Raw genomic sequence first — 26,100 nt, 5'->3', positions numbered from 1 at the left:
AAGTTGAGGACTCCTGCCTTATGCCATCGTAGGCGACACCCCTGAAATTCATGTCATGTATTCTCACTCTTGTAGGGTGCTTGTTGGTGCCCCACTCCAGAGGGGGAATGTGAATGAAACGGGTAAAATCTATAAGTGTGAGCAGATGCCAGGCAAATCGGGCAGATGCCAGGAAGTCCCTGTACAACGTAAGTATACAGCAATGGGAGATCTGCTGGCCTGGGAAGCAGCAAACTGAGGAATGGAGCTGGGTTTCACAACTTCTATCCGGGGTACCAATGGATTCCGAGAGTCTGTAACCAAAAGTAAAAATTGGCTCTTGATGCTGAATCCAGTGGCCTGATATCCTGGAAGTTTGAATGCTTTTAGGATATGAGCGTTGAAAGCAGAGGGGGGGATTGCGGGGGATCGCAGTTCCCCCGGGTGAGGTACAGGGGGCCGGGCACATGATGAAGCCCCGCCCCCCGCTTCCGGCCCTCATTCAGCCAGGAGGAGGCAGGAGAAGAGGGAGGGTAAGTTGCTTCCTCCCTGCCTCTCCCCACCCCTGCCTGCCTGGGGCCAGGGAGGGCCTTCGCGGGGCTTCCTTGCACTCCCGCTGGCCTTGCAGGTCCACCGCCAGGCCCCCCCTTTTGGGGCTCGGCAGTGGAGCTGCAAGGCTGGCAGCGGCCGGGACCGTTGGGGGCGGGGTGTGTGGCCTTATGACACACTTCCGGTGATGTCAGGGGGTGTGGCCTTATGACACACTTCCGGTGATGTCAGGGGGTGTGGCATATGCTAATGAGTTATGCTAATGAGTTCCCCTAGCTCTTTTTCTACAAAACGACCCCTGGTTAAAAGCATTACGAGTCAGATACTGGGGGTGTGAAACCCAAGTGATGGGAGGTAGAGACATCTGGTGGGCTAAAGCTGGGGGAGAATTTGATCTGAGTTGTGTCCTCGGAGTAGCCTGAATAGCCCAGAGTAGCCCAAATTTGTCATAGTTTGGAAGCTAAGCAGGGTTGGCCACCATTAGCATTTGGGTGGGAGACTATCAAGGAAGACCAGGGGGGCTGCTATACAGTGGAAGGCAGTGGCAAACCACCACGGCTCCTCTCTTGCCTTGTAAACCCCATGAGGAGTTGTCATAACTCAGTTGCTGCTTGACCGCCGTTTATCATTAATATTTCTGATTGTGAGAGCTGGAGCAGCTTGTCAAGAGCCAAGAAATCCACACTGCAAATATCTTAGCCATGAATTCAGTAAGCAGCCTTAGGATGAAACTAAACATGAGAGGGAGAGGGGAGATCCATGAGTATTCATACACCGCATCTGAAGAAGGTGGGTGGGTGGGAGAAGCTCTGTTCTTTTTAGCAAAAGGAGAATGCGAGGGTGAAGGGAGCCAGACCCCCCACCCCTTCTCCCACCTTTACCATGTTGCAATCTGTCACTTTGAGGACTTTTCTCCCAGTCTGGTTCTGATACTGGAAGTGAGCCAGGCTGAAAGAAAAGCATTGAAACGAGGGCTATATTTGGGCAGGAACGCACAGGAGCGGAGTTCCGGCTGGCTCCCAAGTTGGCCACGCCCAGCAGGAACTCATTAGCATAATAGGCCACACCCAACAGCAGCAACTCATTAGGATTGGCTACAATTAGGGGTGTGTGGCCTAACATGCAAAAAGCCCTGGGTTTTGACAACAAACAAGGTAAAGAGAATAAGAAGCAAAAGGTAGGTGTGGCTGGATGACCACACTTCTGGTAACATGGGGGTGTGGCCTAATATGCGAATGAGCTGTGCTGTCAGGGTGTGGCCTGATATGCTAATGAGTTCCTGCTGTTGGGTATGGCCTATTATGCTAATGAGTTCCTGCTGGGCTTTTTCTACAAAAAGAGCCCTGAGTGAAACCACTAAAGTTCAGTGAGTTAAAGTCAGGAGGTGGTTTTGCCCCCTTGTCCACTTCCTCAGTTTTTGTTAAACAATAGACCAGCCTGCTCTCCACTTTAGATGTGGGGAACATGACACATATATACATTTTTAAAAATCATATTAATTTCCAGCTTTTTGTATGCTGCTTCTCTGCAACCTGCTCAATGTGGCTCACAATCAAACAATACCAACAAGTAAATAAAAATAGGTCAGTAAAAACTTGCCGTGCCATAGAACTAGCATAACACAGAATAGTCTAAAATGATATTAATAAAGCAGTCCATGGAGTGGAGAGCAGACCATAAAGAGAGGGATCCCCTTAGCTAAAAGCCCCGGTAAAGAGAAATGTTTTGTCCTGGCTCCTAAAAGAAAGTAAAGATAGGTGTAAAATAAGGTATATGAACCCTACTTCCTTGCTTTCTGGTTTCTCCTTCTCTGAGGCAAAGGTGTGACCACAGGAGACCACTGTGTCAGAATCAGTTGCTGAAAAAACGACTATTGAAGTCACCGTTGGGGGAGGAAGGGGGCTGGTTCCCTTCAGCAGGTCTTTTCTTCTGAGAGGGGAAATAACCTCTGCTGGCATTTCAGAGAAGAAATGTGGACAGGCAAAAAGTTCAGAAGCACCTCCTCCAGCTTTACAGTTTAACACCCCCCCCCCCGAAATTCAGTGACAGCCCAATTCTACCTCAAGCACAATATGGGGATAATGACATTGATCTTTGAGAGGTACCAATTGGGAAGATTAATGAAATGATGTGTGTGGAGCATTTTGAATACTCTGAAGTGCTGTATAAAACGCTAAGCATTCTGCGCCATAGGCGTTATTATTGGTGTAATGGCCTGCCTGAGGAGGTCAGGAAGGCTCCTGCATTTTTATTCCACAGAAGGTTTAACATTGAGTTGTTCAGGGGGGCCCTTTGACAAAGGGAACAGTGACGAGTGTGAAATCTGAGGGAGTTTTCACTGCTTTGTTCATTGTATTCATTACACAGCTACAGGGCTTCTCTCATTTTGTAATCTTGTTTGTTTCATTGGTTGATGCATGGATCATTTTATTTTATTTACTTACAATAGTTATTGGCCGCCTTTCTTCCATACGGAGCTCAAGGCGGCTGAGAATATTAAAAAAATACATAAAATAGATTACATTTAAAAAGAACATAAAACCAAACTGTAAAATTACTGTTTAGGATTGCTTTAATTAAATGTTTTCTTGTTACTGTAGTATTGTTTTATTTTATATAGTATTTTTTTCATAGTGCACTGCTGTCTAATTTTGAGTATATGTATTAGGCAGCGGTCACACACACTAAATAATCCACTTTCAATGCACTTTCCAACTGGATTTTGCCAGTTCACACAGTAAAAAACCAGTTGGAAAGTGCACTGAAAGTGGATCGAAAGTGGATTATTTAGTGTGTGTGACCGCAGCCTTAGACTGCTATGATTGCATTGTTTTTCATTGTGTCATCTGGAATCTCAGCAGAAAAGGTATACTGTAGATGTTTAGTTATGCTGGCCACGTGACCGTGGAAAAGTCTTTGGACAGCGCTGGCTCTTCAGCTTGGAAACGGAGATGAGCACCGCCCCCTAGAGTCGGATTCGACTAGCTTTCGAGTGAGGGAAACCTTTACCTTTTAGATGTAGTAAACAAATGAAGAATATGTTTTCTTCCTCCTTTCAGATCCCAGTGATGCTGTGAATATGTCACTTGGTTTGTCCCTGTCTGCCTGGGAATCCAGGTTTTTGGTAAGCAACTGAGGCAGATTATGAGAGGGAGGGCAGGAAGGGTTGTATCAGTGCTTAGTTCTTGTGGCCCTTTCTTTACATGCCCAGAGAAATGCTGATCGCCACTGTGGGGTCAGGAAGTTTTTCTCCAGTCTAGTTTGGCTGGGGGATCCTGGAGTTTTTTTGTCATCTGCTGGGCATGGAGCAGGGGTCACTGGGTGTGAGAGTGGGAGGAGGTATATGTGAATTTCCTGCATTGCGCAGGGGGTTGGACTAGATGACCCTGCAGGTTCCTTCCAACCAGTGTTCCCTCTAAGATGAGTTAGTATGAGCTAGCTCACAGTATTTTAGCCTCCAGCTCACACATGTTTGCCTTAGCTCAGGAAGGATGGCTCCAGAGCAAACTAATTTATGCAGTAGCCAAATCACTCCCTCACAACTTTAATGCCAGTAGCTCACAAAGTAGAATTTTTGCTCACAAGACTCCACAGCTTAGAGGAAGCATTTGTATGATTCTATTCTGTGTAGTCCAGTATTTTGACAGACGTTGGAACTGGTAGTCAGGGCTGTGGCAAGAGCCAGTGGGACCGACCCTGTATCCCTACTGGTTGAGGCTTATCCAATCTTTTCTTTGGAAACACCAAAGGAGAGAGCAGGTGAGGCTGGGGTTGTCAATGCCAGCTTGGGAAATTCCTAGAGATCTCTGGGGGCAGCTGTGGAAAGTAGGGTTGCCAAGTCCATCTTTCACCCCCAGCGGGGGACTTTGGGGGCGTTCCTGGAGGGGGTGGGGCATCCCTGACACGATGACGTCACGTTGGGGATGTCCCCCCCCCACCCGTGCACCAGGTCTCCAGAAACGGCAGTTCCCTGCACTCAAAGGAGCCGGCGTTTCCCTTTTAAATGCAGGAGCCGGCATTTCCCCTTTAAGAGCAGCTGCATTTCTCTTTTAAGAGCACGAAGCTGGCATTTCCCTGCAAGCTTGTAGAGATCAGGCTTGGGAGGAAACATGGGTTCCACACACTTAAAGGGAGAGAGATGGGTGGCTGTGGGTGTTGGGGGTGGGGCTTCCCCCGCCAGCCATCTGGCCGGCAGCGGGTAGAACCCCCCAAAAAACGGGGGACCCCTGGCAAACCGGGGTTTTTGGCAATCCTAGTGGAAGGGGACAGAGACTGTGGAGGGGAGAGAGCTCAGCTCAGCAGCTATGTAATGCCACAGAGTACAGACACCAACGCTGCCATTTTCTCCAGGAGAACTGATGACTGTAGTCTGGAGACCAGTTTCTAATCCCAGGAAAAGTCTAGGCCCCAACGGGAGGCTGGGATAAGGCCTACTGTATTCATTGCAACCTGATAACTTTTGGGAGGGAAGGAAGGAATAAGGTTGCCAGTCCCCACTGGGGCAGAGAATTTACCCTTACCCCAGCAGGCACTCCCCACTGCCACTCAGCTAGCTGACAGGGGGAAATGGCACCAAAACTGTGGGCGGGGGGATGTCAACAGCATCCCAGTGTGCTGACATCATTCTCTATGTGCCTGGAAGTGATGTCATTGGGGATGCTCTGGCATTTGGGCAAAACTCTATGGTTGTGACATGTTGATGTCACTATCGGTGCAGACAGGAAGTGACATCAGCACATCACTGGTGAGGGCCCCCAGCCACCCAGTGAGTCCCCGCTATTGGGGATAGAAAGGGTAGGCAGGAAGGAGGTAACAAAGAGATCAAACTTTGGCTACAATGCCAGTGAAATGTTTTTGCATCTAGAACATAATTAACACCCACCATTAAACACAAGTGGAATTTTCCTAAACATATTCCTAATGGACTTTCCCATAAGAATTTCATGTCTCTTCCTGTCTCCTGAGGAATGCTTATCCCACCTTTGAACAACAGACCTCAGAATTTGCCTGAATAATTAGTGGGCAAGGACTAGTGGATAAGACTTCCAGGGCCAAGAGAATGAGGATTCTAGGTAGGGTGAACCCCAGGCCCTTTTATGTTAAGGTTTTTTAAACCTATATAAAAAAATCTATGAACTACCTGCGGCAGCCTCCAACAAGTGGGCCCAAGTGATTACAAAACAAAACAAAAAGCCTAACTATCCATTGCTAATCACCACCCCTTGGTTCTACAGGCCTGTGGTCCCAGAGTGCATCAGACCTGTGGGCAAAACACGTATCTCAAAAGCTATTGCTTTCTCCTGGACCAGAACCTGAGGGAGATACAGCACTTCCCCGACGTTCTGCCAGGTGAGGCCAGGATGCAAAGGAGGAAAGGAATAAACAGAAGCCACAGACCACCTCTGGGCTGGGAAGATGGGGATCTGGGGAACATACTGGCCTAACCTTTTGGGTGGGGTGTGGGAAGCCTAGTTTCTATGCTGTATTGGGAAGAAATATTGGTCTGCCTATACTTCCATTTTATATAAATGAACATGTGATACATTTTTTCCTGGCAGATTTCCCCCTGCCTTAAACAGCAGTGTAAAAGACAAAAAATTAACTTCGGCCCCTGGCCATACGGCAGGGAAAACACCCGTCAAAACGCAGCTAAATAGAGCCGCACCAAAATAGAGACGCGCGGGCGGGATCCCATGGATCCCGTGCACCGCGCGCCATTGCTCCCCGGCACGATCAGATGCCGGGGAGGAAGAGTCGGGGGGAGGGGGTGGCTGCCGAACTGCGCATGCTCCTGGATACAACCACCTAGGTAGGTGGTTCTTTTTTAGTGCGCTTTATCGCCGGTTGGGACGGATCAGGGATGGGCAGGCAACGCTGGCCAGATGTTGCCGTGGGATCGTGCCCATTTGCTCCGCCCCTGTTCCGTCCCCCTCCCAGCCCAAACCGCCTCGTATGAACAGGGCCTTCTTTTCCCAGTTTGGGAGTTGCAGCGATGCAGTGGTGGAAGTTTCACCTGTTGAATTTCTGCCCAACATGGAGCTGTTTAAAGCTCAGGGAGTCCTGCTGGCTAAAATGGTGGTAACTCCAATGTCAGTGAATGTCTCCTTTCAGAACCATGGTAACTGAAGGAAGATAACTGGGCCTTGTTCAGACTTCACTTTTTACAAACAGATGAACATGCTGACCAGCTTAGAAACACAAACACACAACTTTCGAATGTCTCTTCTCCCCACCCCTTGTAGACTGTACACAGGATCACACCTTTTTATTCTGGAATAATTGCAAGATATGCCCATAATGACTACAACGGGTTGCCAGTTGAATAGGAAAACATCCTGGCCAAGTCCCGAGATGTCAACAGGATACAGCTATGGGGGCCAGCTGAAAAATCACAGTCCACCAGACAGTTCTACTTACCAGTGCTCACTAGGGTTGCCAGGTCTGGGTTGGAAAATACCTGGAGACTTTGGGGGTGGAGCCAGGAGAGGGTGGGGTTTGGGGAGGGGAGGGGCCACAGCATAGAACAATGCCACCCTTCAAAGCAGCCGTTTTCTCCAGGGGAGGTGATCTCTGTCAGCTGGAAATCAGTAGTAAAAGTGGGAGATCCCAAGGCCCCTCCTGGAGGCTGGCAACCCTAGGTGCAGTTGCCAACTCTGGGTTGGGAGATTCCTGGAGATTTGGGGAGCAAGAGGAGACTTTAGGGAGGCGAGGGAGGTCAGCAGGGATGTGATTCTGTACAGTCCACCCTCCAAAAGGGCCATTTTCTCCACTTGAAGTGATCCCTGTAGTCTGGAGATCAGTTGTGATAGTGGGAGAACTTTGGGGCCCACCTGGAGGTTGGTAACTCTGTGGCCCTGCTCTGTGGCACAAACTTCCCAGTGGGTCGTGCCCTTATGCAAGTCTCACTGAGTTCATACTTCCCAAGTGTGTGCATATCGGGTTCTTGAGCTTCCCACAGAATCCTAACCCAGTGCTGTCAGGAGGGAGTGATTTCAATAGGAAGTAGGGGCCTGCAGGTAGGCCGTTGTAGGCCCACCTCAAGCATGCACTGAAAGGTCCACTGCCCATGTCATATATCAAGATACACTGTTATGTTCACATGGTTCCCCCTGGCCGTGGGCAGTTCTCCTTGACCTGGATGGCCCAGGCTAGCCAGATCTCATCAGATCTCAGAAGCTAAACAGGGTTGTCGTGGAAGTAGTCGTGGAAGTAGTGACAGACTTCACGTTCCTGGGATCCCAGATCACCGCAGACTGTGACCGCAGCCATGAAATTAAAAGACACCTGCTCCTTGGGAGGAAAGCGATGGTGAACCTAAACAGCATGATAAAAAGTAGAGACATCACCCTGCCAACAAAAGTCCGCATGGTCAAAGGTCATGTATGGCTGCGAGAGTTGGACTATAAGGAAGGCCGAGCGCCGAAGAATAGATTCTTTTGAACTATGGTGCTGGAGAAGACTCTTGAGAGTTTCTTGGACTGCAAGAAGATCAAATCAGTCAGTCCTAAAAGAAATCAACCCTGACTGCTCCCTGGAAGGCCAGATAATGAAACTGAAGCTCAAATACTTTGGCCACTAAATGAGAAGGGAGCACTCACTGGAGAAGAGCCTGATGCTGGGAAAGATTGAAGGTCAAAGAAGACGGGGACGGCAAAGGATGAGATGGTTGGACAGTGTCATAGATGCAACGAACATGAAACTGAGCAAACTTCAAAGGACGGCGGAAGACAGGAGGGCCTGGCGGGAGTTGATCCATGGGGTCGCGAAGCGTCGGACTCGACTGTGCAACTGAACAACAACAACAAGTATTTTGATGGGAGATCACCAAGGTGGTCCAGGGTTGCTATGAAGAGGTAGGCCAGAGCCCGTTCGCAAAACACTTCTGTTCATAGGGTTGCCAGGTTCCCCCAGGCCACTGATGGAGAATGGGGGGTGGTAAAGTTGCCAGATCCAGATTGGGAAACTCTTGGAGATTTGGGGGTGGAGCCTGAGGAGGACGGGGACCTCTGTGGGGTACAATGCCATAGATCCCACCTTCCAAAGCAGTATTTTCTCCAGGGGATCTGATTTCTGTAGTCTGGAGATAAGCTGTAATTCCGGGGGATCTCCAGGACCCACCTGGAGGCAGGCATCTCTGTTTGTCTTTTGCCTTGAAGCCCTATGGGCTTGTCATTAGTCACCTGCAACTGGACAGCACTTTCAACCACCAATGGGCATCTTGTCCTCTAGAATGTGCAAAACGAGCCAACGACATCGTTCTTCTGATAGACGGCTCAGGAAGCATTGACGGTCAGGACTTCAGACAGATGAAGACGTTCATTTCTGAAATCATGAAACGCTTACTCAGAGTCAGCTCCAACACACAGGTAATGCTGGGAGGGAGAAGTCAGGTGGGTTATGGGATGAAGCAATCATGCACGGGATCCATGGAGTTGTTTCTGCTCAAGGGCCTGTCACATGTGGAGAAGGCTTCATCCCATAGCCACAGGAGGTGGTGGCGGCTACAAGCATGGACGGCTTCAAAAGAGAATTAGATAAGCATATGGAGCAGAGGTCGATCAGTGGCTATTAGCCACAAGGTATAGATATATATATGGAGCTGCGGTGGCTCAAGTGGTTAAGACGCTGAACTGCAGGCTGTGGAAGGTCAGTAGTTCAGCGGTTCAAGACCCGGGTGCCGCAAGACAGGGTGAGCGCCTGTCTCTAGTTCCAGCTCCTGCCAACCTAGCAGTTCGAAAGCAAGAAATTGCAAGGAGATAAATAGGTACCACTTCAGTGGGAAGGTAACAGCGTTCCGTGCGCCTTGGTGTTTAGTCATGCCGGCCCCATGACCACGGAAACGTCTTCGGACAGCGCTGGCTCTTCGGCTTTGTAACGGAGATGAGCACCGCAACCCTAGAGTCGGATTCGACTGGCTTTCGAGCAAGGGAACCCTTACCTTTACTTTACTTATAGATAGGGACTCTGGGGCAAGTGATGCTCTGTCATCTTGGTGCTTGGGGGGTCAACAGTGGGAGGGCTTCTAATGTCCTGGCCCCACTGGTGGACCTCCTGATGGCACTGGTATTTCTGGCCACTGTGTGATACAGAGTGTTGGACTGGATGGGCCTTTGGCCTGATCCAACACTGGCATCTCTTATGTTCTTATGTAAGACTGCTCATGCTGGGGACTAGCTCCATGCTTCTGAGGCCAAAAAGCCCAACTCTGAACCCCCCAGAGCTGACATAGATTGAAAAGCTCTGTGCTTATAGTCAGAAGCATGACCTTTAAAGCACCCTGTGACATGGGACCCACATATTTTCAGGACCATCTCCTTCCATATGTCCCTGTGCACCAACTATGGTTGTCAGGCAACCATCTGTTGGCTACCCCACCACTTAGGATGGCTCATCTGGCACTGACCACCCCCATTAAACATGCAGAATTTTTAACACAATGTCTGTATCAGTTGCGTATAAGCAGGGGTCATTTCGTAGAAAAAGAGGTGCAGGAGCTCAATAGCATAACTCATTAGCATAACTTATTTGCATATGCCACACCCCTTGACATCACCGGAAGTGTGTCAGAAAGCAACACCCACTGCTCGGGCTCTACTGGACTGTTTTGGATTGCTAGCTATGGGAGGGGGGATGCGCAGATCTGCCCTCGCAGAGGAAGGAGAGCTTGTACCTGAATAAACCTTGGCCTTAAAGGTGCCACTGGACTATTTTGGATTGCTATCTATGGGGGGGGATGCACAGATCTGTGCAGGAAGGAAGGAAGGAAGGAAGGAAGGAAGGGAAAAGAAGGAGGGAAAAAGAAAGAAAGAAAGAAAGAAAGAAAGAAAGAAAGAAAGAGGGAGATAAGAAGAGAAAGAGGGAAAGGAGAGAAGGAAAGAAGGGGAGAAAGAAAGAGAGAAGGGAATAAGGACAGAAAGAAAGAAAGGGAAAGAAAGACAAGGAAAGAAGGAGGGGAAGAAAGAAAGAAAGAAAGAAAGAAAGAAAAAGAAAGAAAGAAAGAAAGAAAGAAAGAAAGAAAGAAAGAAAGAAAGAAAGAGAAAGAAAGAGGGCAAACAGATGGGGAGGGCTCTGCAGCTTACCTGGCTGCTTCTTGCTCCTGTGACCCAGGTCTGCTGGGAGCACAGGGCGGGGCTTGTTGCATGTGCCCGCCCCCTGGGCTCTTTACTGCCGGAGCTCTGCTCCTGTGCGCTCCTGCAGGAAAAGACCCCTGCGTATAAGTGACATATAATGTATGTATAAGTGACATATAATGTAAAAGCAGTGTAAAAATGGCATAAAATAAAGAAAAAATCAGGACTGCCAGAACTGAAAAGTAGTGAAAAGAGAAAGTTCACAAAGACAACATACAGAAAGATACAAAGAAAGGCACATTTATACATCCCGAAATACCACTCCCTTCACTATGAGATGAGGATATGCACATTATTGCTTGGAGTAAAGGCAGAGGCACCGAAGTTGCCCCAGTGTTCTTTGGTCAAACGCATCTTGGGTAATGGATAAGACATGGGCTGATTTCAGACAGCCTATGTATTCCATTTCAGGAACTGGTTACTAATGGATTTTTTCTGTCATTTCAGACAGACCCATTTTAGTAACTGGTTTCTAACGGAATATATTTACCTGTTCAGACAAACACGCTTCTGTCCTGATCGGGAAGGGTGCCTGAAGTGTTGTTGACTCAAACGGCTTTCTCCAATCTTCAATCCTTCCTACCGCTTCTGAAGCGCTATGGGGTGCCGTATAAAATGCCCTGTAGCGCTTCCTGTGATGACAGTTCTTTTTGCGCACTTTTTCTCCCTGTGTGTGATCATCCTCTTTTTTTTGGGGGGGAGAGCATTCTATTGGGAGCGCTATGGCACTGAAACACTGACATTCACTACTGCTGTCACCTGGAAACAAGTACCTGATTGGACAGTGTATTTAAGCGGGAGATCAGGGGCATAAGTGAATGGTGAGACAGATATTTGGTCGATTTTTTAAAAAATTGCTTTAGAGGAAGTGTAGACTCAGGCACATGCACACACAAGCACACACAGTCTATGGTTTGTGGGAGTTAAGGAAGGAAGGAAAGCTTCCTGGGTTTCAAAACTAAGCTAATCCAACAAATCTAGCCATAGAAAATGCTACAAGGGAAATATACTAGACTTCACAGTCTGAAATCTTGATAAAGCCGATCTGAAATGCATCTTCTGTCCAGATTATTTATTTATTTATTCAGATTTCTGTGCGGCCTCTCCAGAGTCCTGCTCCAGGGAGTTTACAATTAAAAGTGAACGTTATCCAGTGTTCTTTATTCTTCTGGGAAAACATATATGTTGGGTTTCAGCTGGCAGTTTTTGTAGAGTTTTGTTGTTTAAAAACCCATTGTAGTCTTTCAGGCTCCTCACAGACAGGCTTGGAAATAAATTGGCAAAGCCTGGTGTAGAATAAGTGGGGACAGACTGGGGAAAACTCCCGGGGGGGGGGGGGGCCCTCTAAGTACAATTTCCAGAGGTTGGTTTGATGAGTTTTTAGGCCAAGAGGGCACTGGCCTTTTAACTCAGTGGCCTGCTGTCCTGGTGGCCTGCTGGTATCCTGGAACAAGCTGAGATGAGCCCCAGCAGTGTAGGTAGCCCTGCAGAGCCGCTCAGCTCAGACCCAGCCAGTAGGGCTTCAGTGCCAACCTCCAGGAGGGGCCTGGAGATCTCCTGGAATCACAACTGATCTCCACAATACAGAGACCAGCTCGCCCAGCGGAAATGGCTACTTTGGAGCCCGCAATCCGTGGCATCACACCCCTGCTGAGGTTCCTGTGCTCTCCAAGCCCCACCCTTTCGAAGCTCCATTCCCCCAAATCTCTAGGAATTTCCCAATGGAGTTGGCAAGCCTACTGGCGTCAGTGCAGGAGGAAGCTTCAGGCAAGCCTCTGGCCATCATTCTCATTGCCTGTGGCCAAGTTAGTGTTGCCCACTCTGGTTTGGGAAATATCTGGAGATCTGACGTGGGAGCCTGGGTGAGGGAGGGATTTGGGGAGGGGAGAGACCTCGGCAGGGTGTAATGCCATAGAGTCTGCCCTCCAAAGCAGTCATTTCCTCCAGGGGGAACTGATCTCTGTCGCCTGGAGATCAGTTATAATAGCGGGAGATCTCCAGTTGCCACCTGGAGGTTGGCAACCCTAGGCCAAGTCCCAGCTGAATGGCCATAGGGCCATTTCGGCATCTCAATCCACCCCTCCTTCAGGACCTTGCCCTTTGCCTCTCCCCAGGATTAACAGAATGCGCCAATTCAAAAATATGCAAATAGAACCGAACTTGTTCAATATGCCCAGGCAAGCTGCTGTATTCAGTTCTTCTTGCTGCAGGATTTAGATCTTGCCGAAATACGGACCTCGCCCCCCCCCCCCCCCGAATATATAGGTTTGCCCCTGAAAGCTAAATATTGATGTAATTTAATTTTTGCATTTACAATATTTACAAGGTAACAGTCAAATAATTACAATCAAGCCCTGTAAACTCGCATAATTAATAACACTGAAATAATTAATGAAATACATCAAAACAACAATAAAAATCAGCACTGTAAAAACACCCTGTAGGTATGACCAGGGCTATTTTTGGGCAGGAACGCACAAGAACCGAGTTCCGGCTGGCTTCAGAGTTGGCCACACCCACTACAGTCAAAACCTCTGCATGCATGGCTACAGAGGGGAAGGCCTGGAGAGCGACACACACCCCCTCCAGCGACTCCCAAGACGGGTGGGCCAGTGCCTCCCCCGGCCTGTCCAAGAGCGGGCTTGCCTGGGCTCCCCACATAGGGTTGCCAAGTCAAAAAAACTCACCGGCGGGGGAGCCTCGCCGGGCTCCGGGAGCTGTCTCCGGATGCGCGAGCACGCCGCCAGCACGTCACCGGAAGTTACGCGCGACATCAACCACGTTGAGGGTGTGGCCCCGATCGTCGGAGGGAAAACCATAGTGTTTTCCCTCCAATGATCCGGGCCACGTCCCCAACCTGGTCGACGTGGTTGCATCACCTCTGGTGACGCAGCCACACTGCGCTTCGGGGGGCGGAGTTCCCCTGGGGCTCGATTCCACGGCGGCAGAAATCGGGCCTCCAAAGCAGGGGTTTACCCGCCACCCGCCCCCACTTGGCAGCCCTATCCCCACAGCCGTGGGGTGCCCAGGCAAGCCAAGGGAAGGCATGGGGTGTGGCCTAATATGCTAATGAGTCTCTGCTGTTGGGTTTGGCCTATTATGCTAATGAGTTCCTGCTGGGCTTTTTCTACAAAAAAAGCCCTGGGTATGACGATGCAAATTCTCTCAGCCATGTTGCCACACCCTCTCCTTGGTTCTTCCCGTTTTGTGTCCAACTCCCTCTTTTCGTTTCAGTTTGCCTTGGCCCAGTATTCAAACAAGTATAAAGAGCACTTCACCTTCAGCCAATTCCAGAACAACCCGAATCCTGATGCTCTCGTTAGAGGTGTTGCACAGCTGAGAGGGGGAACTTACACAGCTACCTTTATCCAGAAGGTGGTGTAAGTATTTCCTCTTTGTTCAGGTGATGCAAAAAGAGATTCTGTGCAGGGTAAGGTTGCCAGCCAGTGGATGGCGACTGGCAGATGTCTGCGAGGGGGGACATGGGGGGGGGCATCAGTAGCACAACCATCCCCCCCCTCCAGTGTGGCAGGGGTAGGCGGGGGCTGGGGCAGGAGATCTCCCGCCCCTAAATGGCATCCCTAGTTCAGGGACCTGGATTTGCCTTTATCTGGATGGCCCAGGGTAGCCTGATCTTGTCAGGCCTTGGAAGCTAAGCAGGGTCAGCTCTGGTCAGTATGTGGATGGGAGACCACCAAGGAAGTCCAGGGCCGCCACATGGAGGCAGGCAATGGCAAACCACCTCTGCATGTCTCCTGCCTTGAAAACCCCACAGGGTCACCATAAGTTGGGTACAGCTTGATGGCACTTTACATTATATGCATAGTACAGGGTTACACACACACTTTCTAAAAACATTTTTGTTCTCTTTCAGTTCTGATAGAATTCCAGGCTGCTTCCGCAAGGTGGTTTTGCTCTGGTTTGGGTTTTTGGGGAACATCCACATGCCATCATCTCCTAGACTATTTACATATGGGTTATTTGTCCCAGACGCAATGCTGTTGGGAAGTAGGTTTTTATCCTGCTTACCCACAGCACTGGGGTGAATTTACGCCCCTCCTAAGCAGGGCTGCCAGGACGACTAGATTAGTGGGGGGGTCTCCCACTGGCAGCCCTCTTCCCGTCTGCCTCCCAGTGGGCCAGCGAGGGGGAGAATGGCTTCTGGTGTGACCAGGAAGTGACATGACCACATAGGGACCACATAGGGACAACACTCTAGCAGTCATCAAAAACTCCATGGTAATTTTTTTTAAGTAAGTCTCTAGCCTTTTCATCGTGGAGATATGCCTTTCCCCTCAGTCACAGAAGGTGCTAATGACTCACTTTTTTTTTTTAAAAAAAGAAAGCTGTGAATCATGAGAACCCATTACACAAATTGTTATAATGGTATATCAGTATAATATTTAAATGCCAATAAAAAGCCTGCTCCATAGCGGGGGGTGGGGGATGGCCATGGTAGGGGAAATGGCTGGACCAGGACAATCCAACCGTTCCTGTCCACAGGGCAGCCATCCAGGCTCACGTTTGAGCTTTACATATGCATATGGTATTTTGCATAGGCATGTGGTATTTTTCTGCTCCTGCAAGAGAAGTCTATTCATTCGATTCTCTAGATGGCAGTGTGTCACACTCTGTAAAGAGAAGTCAGTGGAATCTCTCTAGGGCTACCTGGATTGGCTTGAGGACCAGAAAACTAATTGCTATACACTAGACTTTAGAGTACAGCCAACTGTTTGGGGGGTGTTTTTGCAAGCTTTCTTGTTTTTAAATAGTAGCGTGGCAGGCAGAAGTTCAACAGACAAAGCTTTCCACAGAAGGGAATGGCAGAGACTCCTTTAAGGCAGCTCTTAAAGAGAACGTATTTAAGAAAATAGCTCCAGGTTAACGAATGGAAATTTGTTTGAGAAAGGGGGACAGGAACTGCCTGAGCATTACCAATAATGAAATGGAAACAGAACCCTTTCCAATCTTCAGCTGCGGTGGGGAGTGAGTGTGGTGGGGCTCTTCCACAAACTGGGGGAAACTCCTGTAAGGATGCTGTGTAGCTACTGTGAATGCCTCTGCATTTAAGCTACTCAGAGTATCGTAGTCATGTAAAAGGAGCTTCAGTGTGGTCCTGCAGGTGAGAGCTGTAAGTATTCAATGGGGGAGTATTCAATGGGGGGGGGGGGAAACATGATCAATGTCAAACTAGCACTAGAACCATGTGGCACCTTTAAGACCAACAAAGTTTAATTCTTTGGGTATAAGCTTCCAGGTGCATGCACACTTCTTCAGATGTATGTGCATGCACTCGAAAGGTTATACCCAGAATTAAACTTTGTTGGTTTTAAGGGTGCCATTGGACTTAAACTTTGTTCTGTTGCTTCAGACCAACATGGCTACCCACCTGAAACCAGCACTATTGCATTTCTGTGCTTTCGCTGTGCTTGAGGCTTCCAATTTTCTATTTATCTGCTTTAATTTGTATGTCTTTTTTAAATTCAATAATGTATTTGGCATTGCTTTAAAAAAAGAAAAGAAAAAAGGAATTGAACGGCATGTTTTCTTTCCCTGGCGTTTTTGTCTAGGCGTGAGGTCTTTCAGCCACACAAAGGATCCCACCCAGGAGCTACGAAGATTCTGATTGTGATAACAGATGGACAGAAAGAAGGGGATCTCCTCGAGTACAGTGATGTGATACCAGAGGCGGAGACAGCTGGCATAATCCGCTATGCCATTGGGGTGAGGAAACTAACCAAGAAACCAGAGGGATGCCTGCCAATTCTTCCCTGAATCCCCCCCCCCCCGATCTTGGGTTCCTGAATCACCTTGTCTTGTTTCCAAAATGAAACCAAAATCTGCAGTGCCTGGATTGTGGACATTGATAAAGCACTGCAAAACAGTAATCCACACAAGCATATGTTTGATGGCATCCAGATTTTTTTTTGGTGTGGTGTTTTACTAATGCTGCTTTGCTAAACGGCACATAGAAGCAATCTTGTCGTGACTGCATGCATCACTGTTTCGGGATTCTTTTGATGTGGTGTTTAACCAGTGCCCAAGTGCCTGTGCACATTAGTAAAATAATGCCCGAAAAGAATCCTTATGCAACCATACAATTATACATGCAGTCACATCCAACATTATTTTGTTGAAATGTGTTATCAGTACACAAAATGAACAGCAATGATATAGAAATTGGGGCGTGTGTGTGTGCAAATAATGGAAAGTAGTGAAAGTTGTTGGAAGCTAAGCAGGGTCGGCCCTGGTTAGTATTTGGATGGGAGACCATGAAGGAAGTCCAGGGTTGTTACGCAGAGGCAGGCAATGGGAACCCACCTCTGACCGTTTCTTGCCTTGAAAACCCTACAGGGTCGGCATGAATCGGCTGCAACTCGGTAGCCGTTTCCATCACCAAAGCAGTGGTAAACTGCTCGTCCCCCAGCTGCGGAAATTATCCTGTTTTAAAGCAGAATCAAGCAAGTGTGGAATGCAACACAAAGGGAATTTCTAGAACAACAACGGGACAGAACGGGGGGGGGGAGGAATCCATTCACCCCCAAGAAGTTCTCAAAGCAGTCATCAGTCTATTTCCAGGGCAATTCTAAGCACGTCTATTCATAGCCTTACCAAATTTAACTCTGCTGAATGGGGCGTACTTTCAAGGAAGGGCACTAGTTCTGTGCCACCCGTGTACTCGAGGCTGGAAAACACGTGGAATTGTAAGCCATATCCTGCCGAACAAAGACTCACAATCTAGATAAGATGGATTCGATTATGAATTTTTTAATCTGGGCTTTTTAAAAAAAAACTGAGGAAAGGGGGGAGGACTTTGGCTATTTGCCGCAGAAGGTGTATATGACCTCTTTAACCTACTCTCTCTCAGAAAGAACCACAACAGATGACCTTCCCTTAGTCCTCTCAGCTGGTCACTGTACTTTCCCTAGGTCTTGTTTTACACATGGGATTGAACGCCTAAGATGCCAAATTTCAAACAAGACAGAGTGGGGAAGAAGGGGTTAAACATAAGAACATAAGAAGAGCCCTGCTGGACCAGACCAGTGGTCCATCTAGTCCAGCATCCTGTCTCACACAGGGGCCAACCAGTTCCTCTGGAGGGCCAACAACAGGGCACAGAGGCAAAGGCCTTCCCTTGATGTTGCTGTCCAGCACTGGGATTCAGAGGTTGACTGCTCAGTCACCACAGCTAGTAGCCACTGATCGACCTATCGTCCATGAATCTATCTAATCCCCTTTGCCTGTGGGTGTGTGACTGTAGTGGTGTAGTGGTTAAGAGTGACGGGCTCTAATCTGGAGAACCGGGTTTGATTCCCCACTCCTCCACATGCAGCCAGCTGGGTGATCTTGGGTCAGTCACGGTTTTCTCAGGGCTCTTTCAGCCCCACCTACCTCACAGGGTGTCTGTTGTGGGGAGAGGAAGGAAAGGTGACTGTAAGCCGCTCTGAGACCCTGAGTGAAGAGCAGGGTACAAATACAACTCTTCTTCTTCATCATCTTTGTCTTCGTTGTCTTCTTCATATCTGTGTAGCAGAATCATGACATTAGAGAAGGGACTGTTTGAAGCAGAAAAACAACAGGACGGTACTTAACCCATTACTAGCCAACCATTTCTCCACTTCAAATAGCCCTTTAAGGAGCTTTTAAGTCGTAACAAACAAAAAGAAGTCCCCTCAGGGCTTCTAACAAAGAGCACTCATGAGTTTGGATTCAAAATGGGTTTATTTTCAACCAAATATACACTGTTAAGTGGCTGTGGTGGCTCAAGTGGCTAAGACACTGAACTGCAGACCAGAAGGTTTGTAGTTCGGCAGTTCGAGACCCGAGTGCTGCGTGATGGAGTGAGCTCCCGCCCCTGGCCCCAGCTCCTGCCAACCTAGCAGTTCGAAAGCAAGAAATTGCAAGTAGATATATAGGTACCGCTTCGGTGGGAAGGTAACAGTGTTCTGTGCGCCTCGGTGTTTAGTCATGCCGGCCACGTGACCACGGAAACGTCTTCGGACAGCGCTGGCTCTTCGGCTTGGAAACGGAGATGAGCTCCGCAACCCTAGAGTCGGCCTCGACTGGCTTTCGAGCAAGGGAAACCTTTGCCTATACACTGTTAAGGTTGCCAACTCTGGGTTGGAGGTTTGGGGATGGAACCTGGGGGAGGGCAGAGTTTGGGGAGGAAAGGGGGGCACAGCAGGCATGGGATGCCATAGAATCCACCCTCTGAAGCCGCCATTTCCTCCAGGGTAACTGATGTCTGTAGTCTAGAGATGAGCTATACTTTTCTGCAAACTCCAGGCCCCCACTGAAGCTTGGCAACAGGGTGGGATAAAGTGGTGTTTAAACCCTTGGCTTTGTTTGCCTCTGATACTTTCCATTCTCTGCGTAACACCCCCTTTCCTTCTCATTCTGCCAAGGTTGGAAGGGCTTTCAGTTTGGGTGCCGCCCGGCAAGAGCTCAACGATATTGCCTCCAGGCCCAGCTCAGAGCACGTTTTCCCCGTCAGCAACTTTAACGCCCTGAAGGACATAGAGAACAAACTTCAGGATAAAATTTTCGCCATCGAAGGTACCAAATCTAGCAGATGCTGCTGCTGCTGTGGGGAAGGGAGGCGGGCACAGAGAGGTGAACATCTGTGGCACGGACACGCAGTTGGCAGACCAGGGTCCAAACCTGGAACAGCATCCCGTCCCATGTTTTACAGACCACCAAAGTAAAGGAGAGACTTCACACGGGCCAGGTTGTGGTTCCTGACATTACAGCTGTCATGGGACTGGATGTCCCGTGTCCCGTCATGGCCTGCCACTGTTCTGCAGGCAGAGATGGGGAAAGAGAGCAGATACGGGGTCTCTCTAGGGGGTGATTCTGCACTGGCTTTCCCCTCCGTTGGAGCAGGTTGGAACAGAAATTCCCTCTGCATTGCATGCCGCTTTCGCCTTCTTTGATCATCGGGTTTTATGGTACCTTCTGCATAGATTTATGGCCATTCAAGGGTGACTTTGCCGTCAGTACAGCGTTGCCCCGAGGTATTTGAATGTGGTTTTGAACTGCACCTTTGGTAAAACAGCAGACAACAGAGGGAAAAGTCAGTGGAGGATCGCTCTCTCTCTCTCTCCCCCCTTCCCAGTATCCACCTCCCTACAGATTTTCTTACCTGGCCATTTTCTTCCACTTTGGGAATGATTTCTGTGGAGGGAGGGATTTATAAGGGAAACATGTCAGAAATGAAAACGCGTGTTTTTGTAGATGTTTGAAAATTGTCAGTTAGACTTCTTCACAGCACTATGATTTATTCTGCATTTAGCAATTATCCTGGATCCAGCTGGTTTGATTTCCAACACACCAAATAACGCACTTTCAATCCACTTTCAGTGCACTTTGCAGCTGGATTTTACTGTGTGAAATGGCAAAATCCACCCGCAAACAATCGCTGAAGTGGACTGAAACGGCATTATTTAGCATGTGTGAAAGCTAAATAATACGGGACAGAAGTTAATTTAAGAAATACAAGTTGTACTCCATTTCAAAATAAACTGGAGCTTGGTTCCATTTCGCCTTCTGTCTTCTCCTATAAAGGGGGGAAACGGTCTTCTAGCTTGCTGAGTAGTAAGCACGAAAACGGTAAAACTAGTGCAAGTCTTCACCCACACACACACACCCTGTTAGCTCTGCCCAGCACAGGAAACCAGTTTTCATCAGTCAACGCTCTGGGTTCTCCTGGAGTCTACTTGGAAGTAAGTCCCATTTTATTCAATGGGGCTTACTCCCAGGAAAGTGTTCTTAGGATTGAGAAGGGCTTAGTCTCCAGGGAGAGAAATAAAATCTGACAATCAGGAGCAATAATAAAGGCAGCAAGCTGGTTTCTTCTTGTCCTAAAAGCTTATGCTCTCCCCAGGCCAGTTCCAGAGTTTGGGGGGTCCTGGGCAGATTTCTTAGGGGAAGGGTGGGTGGGCAGCAGGGGGCATGTGTGGCCAGTGGCAGTGGGCCCCACCAGGAGTTCTAAGCCCTGGCAGCTGCTCCACCGTAGGGTATGCTGGCGCCAGCCCTGGACCTACCCATCAGGCTCCACCCTTGGGCTGCTTAGCACAGCCAGGTGCCATTCTGTGCCCCCATCGGGCACCGCCGAACTCCAGAGCCTCGGACCTTTGACAGTAGTCTCTTTCCTTCCACCCTCCTCCTTGCAGGTACAGAGTCCCAAAGCAGCAGTTCCTTCCAGCTGGAGATGTCCCAGGAAGGACTCAGCGCCTTGGTGACCCCCGTAAGTGCTTCCTGCTCCCAGGCTACCTGTTTGACAGGCTGATACCTCCTGGGTGTCCTCACCTCTACGCCCAAACAAGCTACATTTGGATCATTAGAGGGACAGTGAATAAGTGCAGATGAGATGAAAAGTATGCATACGGGAAGTGATTTCAGCTAAGCATACCTTTTATTAGTCAGGAACAAAGACAGCTTAACCGGCTCGCAGGCCGGCTTATATATTCCCTCAGAGAAACCCACCACCAAACACACCCCCACTCCAGATAGGCTATTTACAGTGACCAAGAGACCTATTGGCCTCTCAGCCTGGGACCTAGCCCTTTCATTGGGCCTGGCTAGGATCCTACTGGCCCATTGTCTTTTGGCATAAAGCTTGAGGTGTTTGTGCCTGGGCAAGTCCAGGCATGCCCGGCCCTGTCGGGGCCTGATACACTACATGAGACAAGACACCCCTCCACAGGTTCCAGTCCCAACTACATTTCTCAGAGGATGGCCGTATCACTGACAGAATGGACTCCCGTCACACAAATTGGCAAACAGGGGGTTTGGTGTTTGAATTGCTTTGTGGGGAAAAGAGATATTGGACCCACCCTTGAGGTCTGTATACAGAACAGAGACTGTCACAGGACTTGCCAAGCCAATTCAGGGCTGAGAGGGATCCCTCCAGGCCCAGTTTGTCCTCCCACAATTCCCTTATAATGTTACGAATATAAGAGGTGCCCTGCTGGTTGAGGCCAAGTGGTCCACCCAGTCCAACATCCTGCCTCACACAGTGGCCAAGCAGTTATCCTGGACGGTGAACAACAGGGCACAGAGGCCGAGGCCTTCCCTTGATGTTGCTTCCTACCACTGGTATTGAGAGGTTCGCTACCTCAGGATATAGTGGTGCCCTTTAATCAGGGGTCATTTCCAGCAGGAGCGCACAGGAGCGGAGCTCTGGCAGTAAAGAGCCCAGGGGGCGGATACATGCAACAAGCCCCACCCCCTGCTCCCAGCCAGGTAAGTTACAGAGCCCCTCCCAGCCCCCCAGTCCAAAACAGTCCAGTGGCACCAGGTTTAAGACCAGGTTTTATTCAGGTACAAGCTCTCCCTCCTCTGCAAGGACAGATCTCCCCCATAGCTAGCCACCCAAAACAGTCCAGTGGAGCCTGAGCAGTGGGTGTTGCCTTCTGACACATTTCCGGTGATGTCAGGGGGTGTGGCCTATGCAAATGAGTTATGCTAATGCGCTCCTGCACCTCTTTTTCTACGAAATGACCCCTGCCTTTAATCATCTTGGCCATTGATATCCCATTATATCCATCTGCCCCTCCCTTGGCATACGTTTGGTGGCATCTCTGCCACGATACCCCCAGTTCTCAGGCTTAAGACCCAGGAAGGGATTGAGTCCTGACAGCCTCCATGCTTAAAGCTGAAATGAAGTGGTGATATACTTGAGCCACGGGGACAGGCTAGGAAAGAAATCTACATGAATGTATTTGGTGGTTCCATGTGGTCATGGTCAGTCGTGTTGGTCTGAAGCAGTAGAACAAAAGTGGGCTTGAAGCTCAACATCAAAAAAACTAAGATCATGGCATCCGGCTCATACCTCGAATAAACCTTGGTTGACAAATGCTCATACCTCGAATAAGCCTTTGTTGGTCTTAAAGGCAACGCTGGGCTCTAAATTTGGTCTGTAAATGTATTTGGAAATAGTAGCTGAGATTTCTCCAGACACAATTAGGGTAGGAGGGTGTGGGGGTGCAGTGCTTATCCTCCAAAGAGGAAAATACCAAGTGTCACACTTAGGGGTGTTTTGCCATCAGATGCAATTTATGTTTGGGATTCTCCACCCCACCCCCAAATCACACACCTTAGTTTACATGCTCTCCTTCACTGGTGCTCTTCTTCTTCTTGCAATGGTTCTAGGACGGCTTTGTGCTGGGGGCCGTGGGAGCCTACGACTGGTCTGGAGGGCTTTTCCTATACGGCAGTGGTGGTGATCCGAACTTTATCAATGTGACCAGCTCCACTAAGGACATGAATGATGCTTATCTTGGTAAGAGTCCAAAAGCAACTCTCTGTCCCTCCCCCTGTGTGTTTTGGGGCTGTGTCAGAATTGCTGGGAGCATTTGGTGGGAACCTCAGAGCAGCGTTTCAGAATCTGCTTCCTTTGCATGAGAGGGTCCTGCAGACTTTTAGCCTCTCTGGTTGTTTACAAAATACAGACTGGTTGCACAGGCTGTGTGGTTGGAGGGCAGAAGAAGCACACAGCCACACCCTCTTCACGGCAACGTTATTGTCTCCCCAAATCCAAAACCCAAAACGTTGCTTTTTCTGTTCTCTTCTGCACCAAACTAATTGAGTAACCTGGTGGATGGGTGGGGCTCGGAGATCTCACTTGTACCCCTCGTTCCTCCTCCACAACCAAAGCTTGAAGCAGGGTGCCAGTACGATAGGAGCGGGAAAGAACCAGGCTGTTCTTTCCACATGAGCCACCCCAGGTTTAGAAAGATCTCAGGAAAGCCGGGGAGAAGCCAAAAGGCACACAAGAGTACCACGGGGCTGTGTGGAAGCATGGGAGGAAAAAACAACAACCCTGCTTCTCATCAGCAGCAAAACTGGAGCAGATAGGTGCTGAAGTGACATTTATAAAGCTGTAAGTTGACTACTTCCCTGCTGGAAGTAACTGTGCTTTTCGTCCCTCCAAGGTTATTCAGTGCAGATGGTTCAGCTGGGAGGAAGGCGCAGCTACGTGGTGGGGGCCCCTCGCTATAAGCACATCGGCCGGGTCGTCCTCTTCAGCCAAGAAAACGGGCAGTGGCAGCGGAAGTCAGACCTGTCTTTGAAACAGGTAAACGGGCTGTGCAACAGGCGGCGAGTCTATTTGATTTATTTATACCGTGCTCTCTCTGGGGAAATCTGCAGTAGTTTGCAGGGCTCTTTTTGTAGAAAAAGCCCAGCAGGAACTCATTAGCATAATAGGCCACACCCAACAGCAGGAACTCATTAACATAATAGGCCACACCCCTGACAGCACAGCTCATTAGCATATTAGGCCACTCCCCCATGTTACCAGAAGTGTGCTCATCCAGCCACACCCACCTTTTGCTTCTTATTCTGTTTACCTTGTTTGTTGTCAAAACCCAGGGCCTTTTTTTGTAGCAGGGACTCCTTTGCATGTTAGGCCACACACCCCTAATGTAGCCAATCCTAATGAGTTTCTGCTGTTGGGTGTGGCCTATTATGCTAATGAGTTCCTGCGGGGCATGGCCAACTTGGGAGCCAGCCGGAACTCCGTTCCTGTGCGTTCCTGCCCAAAAATAGCCCTGGTGGTTTGCAACATATTAAAATTGTAATAATCAATTACCATTTTTAAAAAAAACAAAAAAAACAGCCTACCCCAGTAGTGGACTAAAAGAAGGGCCGAAAGGAAAGAAGAGCTTTGCAATAGTAAAAGGCACCAGACTAAAAAGCATATATTAAAAATCTACCGAGCTACGATAAGGTCATAATAAAACAAGAACTTTTTAAAAAAACAACACACAAAACTGTAGGGAGTCTGAAACATTTGGGAGACAAACAGTGTCCTTGCCTGGTGCCTAAAAAGAATGTAAACTTACCACCAGGCAAGCCTTCGAAGGGAGCTTCAGCATGGGAGTCGCTACCAAGAAGACCCTATTTCCGGTTCACGTCTCTCACAGAGTGGGTTGCAAAGAGTGCATGCTTTGTCTGTCCGAGTCACCTTGCCTCCCTGTCCTTCTGCCTTCTTTCTACATCTGTGCTCTACCAGCAGATCCTTCCCCAAAGGAGAAGGAAAATGGCAGCTCTGCAGGCGTTCATGACTCAGCAGGTGGGGTTTCGCAACCACGCTTAGGGTCCACTCCCCATCCATGCTTTAGGGAATGCCACCATAGCAGAACCTGTCACAATGTGGTTCAAGTTAATTTCGTGGACCAGCACTTTCCCCACAACTCAGCCCTAAGCATCTCTAGCATCTAACCTGAAAGTCTTGAGCCAAACAGGACAACGGCCTTTGGTTTCAGTCCGAAGTGACTAGAAGACCCTGGCGGGATGGGGAGCAGAAGGAGAGGAACCAGGGAGCTCACTAAGGTCAAGACAGACCAAGTGACAGAAAATGTTTGCATCACTGGCAACTCTGCTATGTTGTTATGGTTGCTTGTTGAAAACCATTTTTGATAGCTTGTCATAGGTCCCGGTCACACGAGCGGGATGATCCGCTGCCGAAGGGAGGCAAATCAGAGCCGGAGCAAAGAGAACCGTGGGAGCGCGTTCCGACGTGCCCCCGCGGCTCCGTGCTCCGGCAGCCGATCACACATTGTGCAGCAAACCGGCAGTAGCGCGGTTGTGTGCATGCGTGGGATGGGGAACGGCGCTGGCTGCGACGGGCTACCAGTGCTTCCCCGAAAAGACACCTTCCGTTGCCACGCATTATCCGGTAGGTACTGCTCTTTTGCTAGTACCTTTTTGATGCGCGTTTGTGGGCCAAAGGGATGGATCGGGGACGGGTGCGCGCCGCTTCCCAGATGTTGCGGTGTGATTGTGCCCGCTTGATGCGCCCCCAATCCGTCCCTCTTGCGGAACAAATCCTCCCGTGTGACCGGGGCCAAAGTTAATAAATAATTTTAACCATGGGAACTTTTTAAGACCCCTCAGATTGGTTCTTATTTTGGGGCTTCCCTGTGCTCCGTGGACCTGGACCGCAACTCCGACACAGACCTGGTTCTCATCGGTGCGCCCATGCACTATGACGGTATGGCAGGAGGGAAGGTCTACGTTTTCCAGAGGCAGGTACGTGGTGGAAGAATGCTGGTTTGACCTTTCTACTAGATGGCCCAAGAAGGCCCCTAAGAACAATTCTTTGGGAGAAGCTTCCCAGCTGCAGCAGAGTTATCAAAAGGACGTCTGAGGAACAGGAAGCGGGACCAGGAAAGGGTAGCAGGCTGGTTCTTGGATTATGGGGGGAAGATAGAAGGCCTTTAATGAAATCCACAAGACTTATCCCTTGTTATCCCACATACACCAGTGTGGTGTAGTGGTTAAAACAGGGCTCCTCAACATAGTGGGCACGATGATGCCCACCAACACCTTCCTTGGTGACCAAGTGATTTTAGAAAGTGGATGGGGACAGGTGGGGCTGTTACTCAGCAGGGCTTCTGATTGACCACTGAAAATCTGACTGTAGATACAGATTAAA

The 26,100-nt window shown here is 49.1% G+C and overlaps 1 protein-coding gene across 1 annotated transcript in view; it reads left to right on the top strand.

Annotated features, from left to right (window-relative positions):
* The window catches only part of LOC107106207 (integrin alpha-M-like), a 56,949-nt gene that overhangs the window by 8,236 nt on the left and 22,613 nt on the right, over nt 1–26,100 (top strand). The window contains exons 3-13 of the mRNA XM_015406316.1: nt 76–188; nt 3,588–3,652; nt 5,763–5,877; nt 8,758–8,894; nt 13,893–14,038; nt 16,229–16,382; nt 19,064–19,214; nt 20,831–20,904; nt 22,812–22,941; nt 23,594–23,736; nt 25,551–25,694. Coding sequence (XP_015261802.1) covers nt 76–188; nt 3,588–3,652; nt 5,763–5,877; nt 8,758–8,894; nt 13,893–14,038; nt 16,229–16,382; nt 19,064–19,214; nt 20,831–20,904; nt 22,812–22,941; nt 23,594–23,736; nt 25,551–25,694 — 1,372 coding nt within the window. The remainder of the gene's footprint in view (nt 1–75; nt 189–3,587; nt 3,653–5,762; nt 5,878–8,757; nt 8,895–13,892; nt 14,039–16,228; nt 16,383–19,063; nt 19,215–20,830; nt 20,905–22,811; nt 22,942–23,593; nt 23,737–25,550; nt 25,695–26,100) is intronic.

The sequence above is a fragment of the Gekko japonicus genome, unplaced genomic scaffold (genome assembly GCF_001447785.1).
Source record: "Gekko japonicus isolate JY-2015 unplaced genomic scaffold, Gekko_japonicus_V1.1 scaffold2016, whole genome shotgun sequence".
In the NCBI taxonomy this organism is placed as follows: domain Eukaryota; kingdom Metazoa; phylum Chordata; class Lepidosauria; order Squamata; family Gekkonidae; genus Gekko; species Gekko japonicus.
This window is presented reverse-complemented; position numbering and strand designations above follow the sequence as displayed.